Raw genomic sequence first — 14,622 nt, forward strand, 5'->3', positions numbered from 1 at the left:
AATGCTATCTGGATGAAATCAGCTTATCTAAATTTATTAAGAGTGTCCAGCAGTCCTGTTTCATGGAAATTAAGTGAGTGAATAACTTTGTGATGAGAAAATCGCGAGGTCATGGCCACTGTTGCTTTAAAACTAAATGAGCAAATCTTTAAAACAGTTTGCTTTTGCTCTTTCAATGGGAAGAGCTCAGTGGTCATCTTTCTCTTGGATTTTGACGTTCAGAGTATTTCCAAGGCCCAGGTAGTAAGAGCAATGACAAATGATAGGGTTGAAGGTGATCTGATGAAGTATTAAATAAGCAACAACCCTTGAAGATGGTTCTTCTAAAACTGTTCAGAAGTCTGATAGGAATCAGACCAGTATGTCGTCAAGTAATAATCTTAGTACAATCATTCTGTTTGGGAACATTCATGTATATGTTAGTATATTTTAACTAATGTTAAATATTAAAATTAAATATTAAAATATTAAATATTTAAATAAATATTTCCACACAGTTAAAATAGTAGTTGGGGAACACATTAATTTAAAGAAAAATGATTTTGTTACAGGGCATTTACCCTTCTCTCTATTCGGTAAATATTTCTATTTGGTGGCTCCTTATTCTGGTTGTGAAGCATGAAATCTGAGTGGTGAATGTTTCCAGGAGGATCATCGATGAAAAGAGTGATAAACGTAGCCCAGGCTTGTGTTTGTGGGTTCCCTTGTTTCCCCTTTCACATCTTCAAAGAAACTGTTTTCAGCATTTGTATGCTGGTGATATACCAAGTCTTCCCTCATCAAAATCAGATCGTAGAATCTGATGAAGAAAAGCCTTTCAGAAAAAAAGAAACTTGGTACAATTATGCCTGTACATTTATAAAATGTGTTTATTCTTAAAAGTTCCATGTATTTCATCTAAGCACTACATTTTGTGGAATGAAAGGCTTTGGAATGGTTCAATGACTTTCAGGGATCATCAGAACAAATGGAAGACTATTTGGAGCGGAGGTGGGGTGAAGAGCATAGCAATGGCTAGGAGGAGGGGAGGTCATCTAGAATTGTATTTATTCTAAGGGAAAAACCAACAACGTTGAATCGCTTTGATTTTATTCTTTGAAGTCTTGTGAGCCACCTAGTGATACAGAGATTAAGGAACCCACTGTTTCTGAGTAGTAGGTATGTTTATGGAAATGACCAACAGGGCAAGAAAGTTTTCTCAGAAATTCTGTCAGTCGATATTAAAAGATGTATGTGATTAATGTAAATTTGAGATGATCATAAAGGCATTTATAACTTATTTAAGAAAAAATCTCTATCATGTGGAGCTTTACCATCGTTTTCAGCCAAGATATACATTTTTAAAAAAAAAAAAGAATGTTTGTAAGATATCTTGAGGTTAACCAATAAGGATGCTGGCTCCTGGGAACCCCCAGTTACTGGAGTCCAAGTACACCCCAAGGTGTACACCTGTAGCCCATCAGCAAGGTGTATGCCTTCAGCCAGTCTTCATGGCAAGAGCCTGTATGGGATCTCTGATCTGCTGATGGGAAAGCCCTGCACTGTATTAACCCTTTACAGGTAGATTTCCAACCTTTTAGTCTTTATTAAGTGATACCACCTGCACTCATGGACAATCAGTCTGAGTCTCAGCTCTGTTTCTTTATTAGGAATTGTATCTGATTTGAGCTAATGACAGAAATTAGTCCTTAACTGAGATTTTATTAAGTATTTTGTGGTCATTTTGTGTCAATTACAGATGTGAGTAACACAGAGACATAAACTAGTTGAAATGCACACAAGCTGAAAGCGAAAAGCATGCTTTTCAGTAAAATCTTTGGCAGTTGCTTTTCCTCTAGGAAACAACAATCACATCAACCTCATCCTCATGAGAGAAATCTCTTTATGTCCTAAGCGGATGGTAAGCTACAGTAATAAAAAAAGGTATATGAGTCCATCTATTTATCTTTGCTAAATCTGAAGAACAAAACAGCCCACCCTCCAACCTTACTCCCACTATGGACCTCTGCCCCACACATACCACATTCAAAGTTGTATCCACCTCTTCTTTTCTCCCCATGTTACATGCTGGAAAAGAGAATTTTTTAAGTAGTGGTTGAGCCATATTCTTTAATTGCAGCAGTTATACAGCCTAGTTACACATTACAGTATACTGGGAAGCTTTTAGAATTTACCTATAAGGGTGCCTGGGTGGCTCAGTTGGTTAAGCATCCGACTTCGGCCCACGTCATGATCTCACCGTTCATGAGTTTGAGCCCTGTGTTGGGCTCTGTGCTGACAGCTCAGAGCCTGGAGCCTGATTTGGATTCTGTGTCTCCCTCTCTCTCTGCCCCTCCTGAGCTCATGCTCGCATGCTTTCTGTCAAAAATAAATAAAAATTAAAAAAAAGAATTTCCTATATCCTGGAGCCATTAAGTCATATTCTCTGGTGTTGGGGAGGTGTCAAGATACCCCACACAAAGTAAGATAGTTCATAAATAATAGGAGGCAATGGATATGCTAAAATGCAGTGCATGGATGAGTTCACAGAAGGTACTAATTATTGTTACCTAAAGGCTTTTTTTTTCTTTTCTTTTATTATAGTTTATTGTCAAGTTGGTTTCCATATAACAGCCAGTGCTCATCCCAACAAGTGCTAGCCTCCATGCCCATCACCCATTTTCCCCTCTCCCCCAACCTCATCCACCCTCAGTTTGTTCTCAGTATTTAAAAGCCTCTTATGGTTTGCCTCCTTCTCTCTCCTTAGCTTTTTATTCCCCTTCTCCTCCCCTATGGTCCTCTGTTAAGTTTCCCCTACTCCACATATGAGTGAAAACATACTGTTACCTGAAGTTTTAAAGAATATGGTAAACAAGAGTTGAGACTTGGGCTAGAAGATAAAAAGTGTATTCTAGGCCTAAGGAGAGATGGGAGGAAACAGTATGAACTATATCTGAGACTCTAGATAAACTCAGATCGGTTGAGGAAACAAGCCTGGATGATTTTAATATTCATTTGGGAAGCAATGGGAATTTATATTATATAACCGAGTGAGACCAGTGATGGAGATGTCTGAATAGAAACCCAAGGGCTCACCCTAGAATTAAAATGGTTTTCATCAGAGAAGGAATGAGATTAGGGAGGCTAGCATCCAGAGCCTTTGGTCATAGTCTGCTTTTGGCAGCAAGGTGGATGACTCTTCTCTCAATACTTACCTTTCTTGTCTCTCATTATCAAATGTTTGCATATCTCTTATACCTTGTTGGTATGTGCAAATATTGATATGTGTTTGCATTTATTAATTGTTTCTGGGATTTTTCATTGCAAAGCTCCTAATGGCAGTCCACAAAATGTAAGTGGTTACTTTTGCTCTGTCCTCGTTACATAGTCTTAGATAAATCACTCAGTCCCTTCTGACTTAGTTTCTTCATTTATGCAACGATGAGATAAGACTGGGTATTTTCTAACCTAATATATAGAACTAACATCACATGCATTTCCAGTGACTATTCTCAACCATACAAAAGGCGGGGTTTTCAACTGAAGATTGTTTCTTAGCCATGTGCCTCCACTAGGTTTGGGCACACTATTTCTCAGGTAAGAAGTAGACGTCTCTCTGGGCACCTGAATGGCTCAGTCAGTTAAGCCTTTGACTTTGGCTTAGGTCATGATCTGGTGATTCATGGGTTTGAGCCCTGCGTTGGGCTCTGTGCTGACAGCTCAGACCTTGGAGTCTGCTTCAGATTCTGTGTTTCCCTTTCTCTGCCCCTTCCCCACTCATGCTCTCTCTCTCTCTCTCTCGCTCTCTCTCTCAAAAATAAACATTAAAAAAATTAAAAAGAAAAAGAAAGACATCTTTCATTTTCTCTAATGAGTTCAAAGAAAAATAACCGATGTTTCACAAGAAAGAATACTGACAGTATTCATTTTTGTTTCTTTGGACTGATGAGTGAAGGTAAATTTAAAAAAATCAGTAGGTTAACAAGCTATACTGACTGACAAAATTATTTAAGGTCAGTAAGGGAAATCATCACACTCCATGTCACTCACACATAAAATTTACAGAGCAAATAGTTATCCTCTTAAAGATTTTAATACATACTTAAAAATGGACAATTTATTATTACATAATTATATAACATTGATACTGTGAGATATGTGGGTGTATATATTTTTCTTTTCAGTAAAATAGTTTCATGCTTATAAAAGTCACCCTAAGTCAACTTGGGACAAAGAGAACAACATACAGTAGAAATAAACCAAGTAGTAAATAGGGTATAAGGAAAAATATTATAAAGCAGTGACATTGTTGACACAAAAGAAAAAAAAATACACCTTTCTATTATTTGAAGGCAATTCACAATCATTTCCAGGAATTCTGTGAGAATTTAAGGCCATTTGTTCTAAAGAAATGCTTTAATTCAGACACGACGTCACAAAACTGTAATTCTTGTAAAAACTGTACATGCAAAAACTCTTTACAATTAATTGTGGACAGGCAGTTCCATATGTAGGAGTAGGTTATTTCACAAATGTGTTGTGCACTAAGTCACAGGTTGTGTATGTTTTACTGGGAATGTCACGAAAAACTTCCAGCCTGTGCACCCTGCATGGCCACATGGAAAGGTGAGAACAAGGAGTCCAAATTGACAGAGCCAGTATCCCTTTGAATAAAAATATCTAGACAAGGTAGAATGGAATAAAAAGTTTAAAACTTCTGCTACATGGTTCACAGTTAAATATTCTGGGTTTTAGTCTTTTAAATAGCATTATAATATAAAGACGCTACTTTTTACACAAAGGATATTCTGTGCATTTTACGGTTCACGATGTTTGACTTTTTCTGATTTCTACGGAGAATTACAAAACATAAACTGACGGCAGTCTAAATTTAGAACCCAAACCCTATGAAAAATGCATATTCTTACTGGATACACACCCGCTAAGCTTAAACTCCCATACCCGTACGTGGCAAACGATGCAGAGGAACTCATTACTAAGCAGATGCAGCTTTGTAAGACAATTCACTTACTGAGAAATATGAAAGTATCTTTCCCTCCCCTTGTTTGCAATTGCATTTGTCCAGACAGTCATTCAAAGAGATATTGCTCTTGTGATTATAGCTATTGCAATTTAGAAGACAAAGGATTCAATATTCAAAACTCTTATTCTTAAGAACAGTTATAAAAGTATTGAAATTTAAAAAGTAGTAACATGTAAACATTGATACAGAGAGACTGCTTTCCTAGACACACAGCAGTCGAGGACAGTATTTGAGTTAAAAACATAGTTTGTGCTTTTTCCCAACAATACATTGGAAATTAGCTGTTTCCTGTCCAAAAGAAAAAAAAAAAAGAAGATTCAGAAAAGACATCCATATTTTGCTTCAAGCATTTAAACGATTTTTTTGTTTTTTGGTTGCTCATGCAACAACCATATTTACAGTTTTGGTTTAGGAAGAGAATTAATTTTGGATCCAAGAAAGCATATTAACCAGTACTGCTGAAAACAAACTGAAAAAAGGATCTCATTCCCTGGTTCATTACAGAGCACCAGGAGCAAAGCATTGACTCAGCAGTTCTAACTGATGTGTAACTAACATTAGCAGTTCAGAGCACAGTCATATCTGAGTCTGTAACACATGTGTGGGCGGGGTGTATGGGGGCGGTGCAGGCGATGGCTTGATTCCTCGGGCCCTCATGTAGGACAGGAACTGCTCGGGGATCTCAGCTAGGACATCTTTAGCCAATCTAGCCATGCTCAGAATGTGGTTTCCGCTTCTGTCAATATAATCCCTGAATGGTACGAACTGCAACAGGGGTGAAAGAAAGAAAGCATACTATTTAATAGACACAAAAATCAACACATTAAACATTTCATTGAGAATTGAAGAAGCCTGGAGTGGTTGTTGATGGATAATAATTAGTACGAATTTTAAAGAGATTTGATTCATTACCAATAGCTACTACAGTGACCAAACCTTTCTAATGTATATACTTTATCTAAAAAGGGATGGAATTGTTTTCTACGTTTCTTCTTCCCAATAATTCAAGATTCCTGTTCCTGACAGGTCCATCATGTTGCCACATGTGCTCTGCAGTTTTGAGTTCTATACCTAGCCAGACTCCCAATAGCATGGAGCATTTACCTCTTCGGGGCTCGGTTTTCTGTCAAATGGAGTTAATACATGCTTAGTTCAGCTTTCAATCAGAAATAGTATCCAATGGAGGGTAAAAAAAGAAGTGTGTATCCTAAACACATGTAAAGTATTTTTAATTATTACTAAGACATCAAACCACATGTTCCAGATATATATTTTTTAATCTGTTATTTGAAATGGAAAAGGAAAAGAATTCAACATGAGATTTGGGATACTTCTTATTGAAATATCAGCATTCTTATTTCTACATCATATAAAAATAATTGCTCTATCTTTACATTACCAATTATGTGAGAGCCATTATCAGCTCAACATTAAATATTCTGACAATAAATTGCCTGATTCTCTCTTCATTTGTATTGGTTACTTAAGTTAATAAAAATGTGCTGTTTGAGGGCATTAGTTCAATTTTCCCTCAGAGACACGATGATTCTTGAAGCCACTTGGAAATGTTTAGAACTGTTAATGTTGTGATAGTTTGGGAACACAGTAATTTTAGGTCTTGGGGAAAAGGCACAGCGAAGACATTTGAGAATGTTCAGCACTTTCTGATTATAATATTTAACAGCCTGAATTATATTATTTTTTCTCCTCTAGAGAGAGAACATACCCCCATCTCTATAACTATACCATAACTATTTTAAACTTATTTTGAAAAAGTTACTTTTGATTTACATAGTTACTCAAGATGTGCTTTCAGAAAGCAACTATTATGAAGAAGCAGGTTTTAAAATGGTCAGGTGCTTACAAATTAAAATTTTAAGAAATCAAATAGCAGTTCTAATACCTTGTATGCAGTGAAAACAGTCTCTTTAAGCAAGAGCACAAAATTACTTTTTTCTTTTTAAAATAAGACATGCTGTAGTCAGAAGCATGTAGACCTATATGACTATAATTTTACCCGGTCTTGCTAACCAGGATGAAAACTCAGTCCAGCTTTTAGAAACCTGTAGTAGAAAGGTGATGAAACTTGCTCTTACCCATGAAGATGGCTAATAAGGGTAAGAGAAATCTAACAGAGCAATGTAATCTTCAACTGAGAAGAGTAAGAACTAAGGGGATGTGAACTTTCATGAGGTTAAATTATTTAGCTTTGGATAAGACTTGACATCTTTAACAACAATAACAACAACAAGTGCAAAATAAAATCAGGGTTTATTTTTTTCTCTGAAACGATAACTAGAAAAGTGAGAAAAGAGGAATCCACAAGACATGATTAATGAGAAAAAGATATCTAATTGCTATAGCTTAGTTCATTCTTCTTTTAAAAGACATCATTTTAAAAATAAATTACTAACAAGATATCAATATGCTTAGTATACAATGATTATCCTTTAAATTTTTTTAAGAGTTCAGTTTTTCAGAAATCTGTGGCTAATATCTACATTTCAGGGAAAGGATGGTACCTCCGGCAAACAGTTGACCTCACCCATTCGTGTGTTTACCTCAACTTTGCTCTTTTATTTGCATTGGATTCTTCATTTTTCTTCCATGCCATGGACATTAATCTCTTTTCTCTTTTTACCCCCTATTTTCCCAAACTCTGGAATTAGACCTCCCAGTTCAGAGCCCAGTTCTTCTACTTAATAGCTACATGATCTTGGACAGATAATTTTCCACTCTTTGCCTCAGTTTCCCCTTCTAAAAATGAGGATAATAATAATAATACCTATTCAATTAGGTTGCTATATTAAATGAGTTAACATGTAAACTGCTTAAAACCGTGTTCAACTCATAATATGAATGACACAGGATAGTCGATGTAATCATCATTAGTATTATTATTCATCATCCTATACATGTATATATTCAATATAAATATGAAATTATATTCTAATTAGTCTTCTGTTTACATTCATATCAAACATTAAATAGAAGGAATATCCTTATCAATTTTATCTCTGTCAAATTGAAGTACAATATCAATATTGGCATCTAAGAGAGTAATTCCTGGCCTTTTTGTTATTTGAAAACACCCATTGCTTCATCTTTCTAGCATCTGCTATAAGATTTGCTAGTTTTTGTTATTGGAGGACATTACAATTAATTTTTAAGAATGTTGTGATGCTCTGGGATGTCAAAACTCAGATTCACAATTGCCATTCTCATAATACATGTAGTTCTACTCCTATTTAAAACATATTCATAAATCATGGGTAAGAAAGAAATATAGTTTTCAGCTGAAGGGGAAGGTTTACATCACATTGAACTTAGGTTTATTCAGTAGGGGCACAGATTCTGCCTGGCCCCTGAATACTGAGGGACCTTGCCCCCAGGGTGAGAATCACTGCCATAGGCAGTTCCTGTTATCAAGGGAAGTACGCCTCATCCCACATGTGTGCTGGGAGTAGAAAAAAAAATGTTGAGAACTTTCTACTCACTAACCTAAATTATCTAAACCTTTTTCCAAAGGAACATTCAGCTCTTCAATCATGTCATGAGGTACTCTCCTAAGTGAGGGATGAAAATGACAAGTAACTCTTCATTTCCTTGACCTCTTATTAATGTCAGATCTTACAGATTTCAGGACAATATATGCCCTCTATAACACTATTGCTCACATCCTTCTACAATCCGTTTTCCACTTAACTTCTCAGACTGCTCTGATTATTGTCTCTTTTCATCATTCATTTCTGATTACTATACCTGGGGACCTGTTCAAAATAATGCTCACACATTTGTGGATGAGCATTGATCATTGACTATCACCACATATTAACTTGCACGCTTAAAATGTTCAGTCTAGAGGAATAAATCAATTTTCACTTTGCACTAATTTATCACATTCATCTGAAGAATACCAACAAATGCATTCTGTTCTGTAGAAATATACTATATCCTTGATACTCTAATTTTTTTTAGCATCCATGCAGTACGAGGAAAATGTTCCACATGGCTGCTCTAACGGCTGGCTTTGCCTATTTGTGAAAACAAGTTTGAATCAGTTTGGGCAAATGGACTTTTAGTTGCTGTTCTGCTCAATTTTACTTGATTGTTCCTACTGTGCAGAGCTCCATTAGTGATTTTCAAGTCTAAGGCTTCAAGGTTATTATTCTCCTTTTAATGGAAAATATAATTTAAATATAATTTCGAAGGAAATGATAGGCTGGTCACAGCTGCATGCAGTAAGGAGAAATGACATTGCATTATACACAATGGCCAATCCATAGCACAAACAAACAAATATTGGAAGCTTTTACATATATTGATTTAAGAATATAACTCATTTATAGGATCACATCTTGCTTACTGTTTATACTACAGTCAGATGAGATTCAATCTTGAGGCAATGAATATAATCACACACAAGGCTGACTACAGTGTTCCATGTCAAGGTGTAGCTACTATGAAATACTGACATGAAAAATGCCTTTGCACTGGACTATGCCCACATACTCACTAATTATATTTATACCAACGAAAATTGGTGTTAATGCACTTATTGAACAACCGTTAGGTAACAAGCTTTCTGGGAAAATTTAGTACAATATCTCATTTAATTTTTATTAGCATGTTACCCATATTTTGAATTTATAGAAGAGGAAACAAACTTAGAGAGTTTAGTTAATGCACCCAAGGTCAGATAGTTATCAGTATCAGTCATTATTTGAACCTAAATTGATCTAACCCTGATATATAAACCATTACAGTAGTATGAAAAGGGAAACAGAGCCTAATAATCTTCATTAGAATTTTGACTTTTAGGAGAGTAGGTGTGTTGTAACAGAAAGAACTCAGAGTTTAGAATCAGACTCAACTGGAAATTTGGATCTACCATTTATGACTTAAATAATTTTGCACAAGTTGTTTAACATCTCACCCTCTCCCTCTGCTTCCTCATTTATAAACTACTATAAAGTAAAATGTGACCGTATTTTAGGAAGATATAAAGTGATAATGTGAATAAATTGACAAAGAGGGGAAATTAGCTGGAGTGTACACAGAGAGGGCATTGTGCAAGGCTGTATACTGGGAACTTTCAAAATGTAGGTTTTTAACCAGCACAGATAAAGAAGAAGAGAATTCCAGGTGAAACAATAAGAGGAAATAAAACCAAGAACAATGGAAATGTGTGACTCAAAGACAGCTAGTAGTCCTATTTGTCTAGACAAAGTGTGTGTGTGTGTGTGTGTGCATGTGTGTGTGTGTATAGCTAAAGAGGAAGATTGGGGTCAGATTATGGAGACTCTTAAATGCTATGTTTAGGTTTTAGAATCAAAGTTATACTAATTTGTGTTAAGAATTTTAGAATCAGACATTTTAAGGATAAATCCTGTCTCTACTTCTTACTAGCTACATGACTATGGACAAAAAGAATTGAAACTCATTTCTTTTTTTCCTTTTCATTCGTTCTTTCTTTCTTTTTTTTTTTATAAAATGAAATCAAACTACCTGCATAAGGTCAATTAAGGATTAAGTGAAAGCACCTGCCTAGCATACAATGGAGTTAACGAATGACTCAATATTATTATTATATGAAGTTGGAAGCCACTTAAGGTTTCACATAATAATGAGAACTCCATCCACTACCCTCACCTTTCTGCTAAAACTCAGCTACCTCTGGCTTTTGTTATTATTTGCAACCATAGGGTTTTGTTTGCCCACTTAAAAAAAATCGGGTTCCATTTGCAGTGCATTAACTTGATTAGCTTCAACATATAAGAAATTGGAAGTAGTCAAAAGGTAAGAGAGCCTAATGTGATCACATCACATTGACTGTGATGGCTTAAATATTTTCTGATGATGGAAAGATGGACAACATTATCCTTGATGTGCCCTGGCAACTCCACTATTCTAAATATTCACAAATATTTTTATTATTTTTTAGAAAACTTCAATGTATTTTTATTTATTTTTGAGAGAGAGAGAGAGAGAGAGAGACAGAGCATGGCTGGGGGAGCAATAGAGAAGCAGACACAGATTCTGAAGCAGTCTCGAGGTTCTGAGCTGTGAGCACAGAGCCCAATGTGGGGCTGGAACTCACAAACTATGAGATCATGACCTGAACCGAAGTCGNGAAAGAAAGAAAGAAAGAAAAGAAAGCAAGCTAGCCAAGACCTCATCGGGGCCCTTTGCAAACTGGAAGAGCTACTGTAATACGGGTATATCTCCCCACCCTAGACGTTCTCAGTTCTGGGTTATATGCCGACCTCACTGATGGGGCAAGTGGTGCTAATCACTTTTGTTTTGTTAACTTTTGTTTTCTTTCTAATAAGAAACTTGACAATAATCAGAATCTCCAGTAACAATTTGAACTCTACTCTCATTGAAACGACAACAAATACACTGTATGTTATCTAACTTGGATTTAAGGAAATAAAAAAGAAAGAAACTACAAAACTGTATGCCCATATTGCCCAATTTTTACCTTATTAATGGATTTTGAATCCATTAATTTAAAGAGGTATTTGCTCTATCATGTTGATTGAATAAAGTGTGATTTTTCTGAAGGATGATTTTTTATTAGTTAAGAAATAATTTTAACATTACATAGGTCAGCCTAGCTGGTATTTGTGAACGCTGCGATATATTAGGACAGCTGGTAATAAAGTAAAGCAATGCTGCAATTAAGAACATTTTCTAGAGTTTATTAAGTTTTCAGTTGAGAATTCTCTAAATAATTAATTACATGAGGAATGGTAATTTGTGTTTAAATGTATAATTCTATTACTGATAATTCATTTTGTATACACATGACATTCACCAGACTCCAGTGACCACTTGCAATGATAATGTTTGCTTCTTCACCCTCCAAACACTACTGCTCAGCCAGAAAACAATCTTTACCTTTTCATTATTTTCTTCAGTGTTTGAATAACATGTCTGGGTTACAAACATTGTTTTAAATTTTACCTTTATACACGTGTTCATGAGTCAATGTCTGGGCTGGAACATTGCTAGGGCTCATAATTGATAGAGAGCTACCATTCTATAATTTGCTTAGATATACAATACATGTCATAATTTAAGAAAATGTGTATGCTATAATTAACTTATAAAGTACAAAGATCTACAGAACAAATGAGCAAAGGGAAAAAATGAGAAAGACAAAGCAAGAAGCACATTCTTAATTATAGAGAACAATCTAATGGTTACTGAGGGGAGGTGGGTGGAGAGATGGGTGAAACAGGTGACCGGAATTAAGGACGGCACCTGTCCTAAGGAGCACTGAGTGGTGTACGCAAGCGTTAAATCACTATATTGTAGATCAGAAACTAATATTACAGTGTATGTTAACTATAATGGGATTAAAATAATAAAAATAATAATAATAACAGTAATGAAAAATATCATACATAAGATCTATTTTTCTTTTATACTTATTAGGGATGTAAATAAGAGTGTCATGATGCTCAAATAGCTTTCAATAGCTAATTACCTTTTTGGGTTAGTTTTTTGTTCAAAATTTTCATGTGACTTTGAGACATAAATGTTCAGTGATGGTGACAAGCCAGCAATTACAGGAAGTTCTTCTTTACTCTCAAAATGGAAAACAAAATTCAGTGATAATCTGGATCTCATAGTCCACAGTCCCCTACAATCTCCATCGGTCTTTGTGTTTAATTCCAATTAAGGAAAATGACAGTTATCCAGGTAATTACATATTAGAATGTGATCCTATAAAATATGTCCCATTTTTCAGCACGCCCTTTGGGTTAAAAAGCTGCAGGTTGCAAGAACTGGAGACTATTTTTGAAAGCAAGGAGAAAAGACAGGGTGCGAAAGTGGTGAAAGGTACCGTTCACCCTCTAGGTTTGCATCTGGTCCACAAGGAGCCTGAGATGGTAAGCCCCAGGTCCTCACAAGTACTTCTTAGAAAAAAAGGTCTATAAGAGACAGAGATGCATTTCTTTCTAGCTGTGGGAGACACAATGAAATTAGAACCCATTCTACTTCTTCCTTTCTACTAACTCAGATCAAAGCAGGTAGTCCAATGCTGCTTTAATTTGACTTTTTACCTTTTAAGGATAAAGAAATCCTGCCTTGGGAAATCTTTCTTCTCAATGAAGATGCTTTATGGCAGAGTGAAAACTCATTGGTTAAATGAGTATTTTTAATGAGTATTAAAACAGAAAGTTTTAAATTGTTCATATTAAAACTACAGAAATGAGAAATTTGAATACTCTTCAATCTAATAGGTTAATCTTAATTCATCTAATTTCAGAGAACGTATGGCAAGATACTACCTTTCTTGCCCATGCAAATAATTTCTTGTTAAAAGTGTTTGGATGTTGGATTTAGGTGGTTAACTGATAAAATGTACAAGATTTAGATTCAGATTGTGCATGTTTTATCTCAGCCTTTCCTTATGCCAGTTTCTATGTGTTATGTATAAACCTACTCTACAGCAGATTTGGAAGTGCTGACTGAAAGACTCTTGACGGGTCAGCACAATCTGAATGGAAGTCAAAGATTTTATTATGCGAAACATGAGTATTCTGTCCTTTTCCTGTTAGCCATGGAGAGAAGAGAGGTATTTTGAGAGGAGAGAAAGAAAAATACTTTAGAGAAGCATTTGTGTCTCCTAGAGGAATAGTCTACTTTTCTAGTTCTGGCCTGAAAGTTTTTCCATCTTATTAAAGCTTTTGTCATGTTGAAAGCACAAGTCAGTTGTCACAGGACCCTAATGCCCTGTCCCCACGTTTGCCAGAGGGAAGTATCACTTTAATTCCCAGGAAGGAATTCTATTGGGAAGGCAACTTCCCTCCTTGCCTATAATCTTCACTCTTTTTTCCACATGGAAAAATACACCTAAATGATTTCTGGGATTACTAAAATGAGAAGGGACTGACTATGAAATCTCTCTGGTTAGGAGTGCCCTATCCTTAGTTTGGATGTAATTTCTCCCTGTGGTGTGCTTAATAGACCAGGCTCTACCTTTGCACAGAGAAGGCTTGGAGAGAAGGCAAAGGTCATTTAATCTTGGGAGGAGAATAGAGACAAGTCTGATTTTGTGCAGGGCTTAACCCAAATTCTTCAGTTCTGCATTATTAGTAACGCTTATATTATGGTCTTCGTCTGAGGGCTTCCTACATATTTTTATTCAGTTTGGGAAGTCAGAGAGGGAAATGATGAATTATCATGCCTCAAACCCTAATAAATAATTCATTGTGAACAAAAGAAATGAAGAAAATAAATAGCTGTGGCAGTTGGATGAGGGAGTACCCAAATAACTATGCCTGCTGCTCTGAATAGAAATATATGACCAGAAATACATGCAAGGAAGGATCAGTGGCTCTGTATTCACACATGATGTGTGCAGGCTCTTGAGGAACAAGTGAATTAGGTTAAGTCATACACCTAATCTCAGACTTCCACAGGAGTTGGGGAGACCTGGGATGTACCCAATGAGAGACCTGGGATGTACTCATCCTTGAAGCAGAAGCCAATTAGTAACCGAAGAAGGCATGAGTTATTTTACCCTAGCAATTGGTGAAGTTTGTGAAACACAGTCAATCACTGATTAATGCAGATGATCAAGT

The 14,622-nt window shown here is 35.8% G+C and overlaps 1 protein-coding gene across 1 annotated transcript in view; it reads right to left on the reverse strand.

Annotated features, from left to right (window-relative positions):
• Positions 1-4,097: 4,097 nt before the first annotated feature.
• The window catches only part of CPNE8 (copine 8), a 219,755-nt gene continuing 209,230 nt past the window's right edge, over positions 4,098-14,622 (reverse strand). The window contains exons 19-20 of the mRNA XM_077753550.1: positions 11,630-11,700; positions 4,098-5,788 (exon numbers count right to left, since the gene is read on the reverse strand). Of these exons, the coding sequence (XP_077609676.1) occupies positions 5,600-5,788; positions 11,630-11,700 (260 nt within the window). The 3' untranslated portion in view covers positions 4,098-5,599. The remainder of the gene's footprint in view (positions 5,789-11,629; positions 11,701-14,622) is intronic.

This window comes from Crocuta crocuta, unplaced genomic scaffold (genome assembly GCF_008692635.1).
Source record: "Crocuta crocuta isolate KB4526 unplaced genomic scaffold, BGI_CrCroc_1.0 scaffold30, whole genome shotgun sequence".
Lineage (NCBI taxonomy): Eukaryota > Metazoa > Chordata > Mammalia > Carnivora > Hyaenidae > Crocuta > Crocuta crocuta.